Here is a 1490-nt window from a genome sequence, read left to right as displayed (position 1 = left end):
AAAATTAGAAAGGATGAAATCTGTTTACTCTACAAATGCTCTGAAAAGTTTATATATATATATAGAATACTGATTCTATGGATTCCTTAATTTAAGATCCATTCTTAAGTTTTCTTTATTTAGAAGGATAATGAATACATTATGGTGACCAATCCTGATTATAAAACAATATATATGGTGTTCTTTATACAAGACAATTAAACTAATATTCTAATGTGAAACTCACCTTCCAATAGAAGTTTTTTTCCTTCTGCAGTCTCTCTTTCTTCTGGAGATAAAATTAAGTATTTGTGAAACTCCTTAAAACCAATAGATTGAAAGATTCCTTGTGTATAATCGGCTTCACTGTAGAACACACAAGAATAATGTAAGTAATTATGTAAGAAAGTTATTCCACATTATATTGGTTTTTAACTTCTGTTTATAAACAATCTGAGATCATTCTATGTGTAAGAAGAATAGTACATTAAAAATCCTTAAATCCTCTTTTGTAAATAACAATATATATAAAATCATCTTTGGGAACTTTCAATTTTAATAGCTTTTCCTTACAAGAAGATTTGGTAAAACCTCCAACTGATTAGGAACTGAAACATAAAAAACATTCAACTAATACTGGAACAAAGAAAGCTAAAACTCAATACATTAGTTAAAAATAGTCAATAATAATAAAAAGCATAAACTTGAAATGATGAAAGAAAATATGCAAAACATTCACAATACTGTTTATTCAGATCAATTAATTAGTATGAAGTAACTCTTGTAGGCTCAATCAGATTGATTTGAATTTAACATATACTTAAACAGGAAGATGAAAAAACATTCTTAAGACCTAATACATTCACTAGCTATTATTATCAACATGTACTGAAGGCCTAAAACCACTTATATTAATTCAAAGAGCCACTTGTTGTGGCAACTAAAAATCAACAACAATCATGATGTGTTTGTTTCAAACTTCAAAAGCCAATAACCAAGCTTCAAGCACTACAAGAAGTAGTACTACTTTCAAGCTCACTCTTTATATAAGAAGTCTCTGGAAAAAAAAAACAGTATACCCTACCCCACAAGTTACAAATATGGGCACTAAATAATGATAGTGTTATCAGGACTTCTTTCCTTATGCCAGTGTTAAAGTCAATAGTAATGCTGTGAGACATCTCTAAATATGGTAATTTATGTTAGCATTGTTGTGTGTCGTAGACTTCTAGATTGTTGTAGTCTTATCATGAACTTATATAATCTCTGCACAAACTTGAGTTTACCCTAGTGTTGTGGACCATCATTAACCATGTAATGTTTCTAAACTTGAGTTTCCCTCAGTGTTGTGATCCATCATTAACCATGTAATGTTTCTAAACTTGAGTTTACACTAGTGTTTTGATCCATCATTAACCATGTAATGTTTCTAAACTTGAGTTTCTCTCAGTGTTGTGATCCATCATTAACCATGTAATGTTTCTAAACTTGAGTTTCTCTCAGTGTTGTGA

At 29.6% G+C, this 1490-nt stretch overlaps 1 protein-coding gene across 1 annotated transcript in view; it reads right to left on the bottom strand.

Moving 5' to 3' along the window:
• The window catches only part of LOC106477373 (tRNA dimethylallyltransferase, mitochondrial-like), a gene marked incomplete at both ends in the record, with an annotated part of 4808 nt that extends 4463 nt beyond the window's left edge, over window positions 1–345 (bottom strand). The window contains one exon of the mRNA XM_013937949.1: window positions 227–345. Coding sequence (XP_013793403.1) covers window positions 227–345 — 119 coding nt within the window. The remainder of the gene's footprint in view (window positions 1–226) is intronic.
• Window positions 346–1490: the final 1145 nt, after the last annotated feature.

The sequence above is a fragment of the Limulus polyphemus genome, unplaced genomic scaffold, assembly GCF_000517525.1.
Source record: "Limulus polyphemus unplaced genomic scaffold, Limulus_polyphemus-2.1.2 Scaffold14619, whole genome shotgun sequence".
Lineage (NCBI taxonomy): Eukaryota > Metazoa > Arthropoda > Merostomata > Xiphosura > Limulidae > Limulus > Limulus polyphemus.
This window is presented reverse-complemented; position numbering and strand designations above follow the sequence as displayed.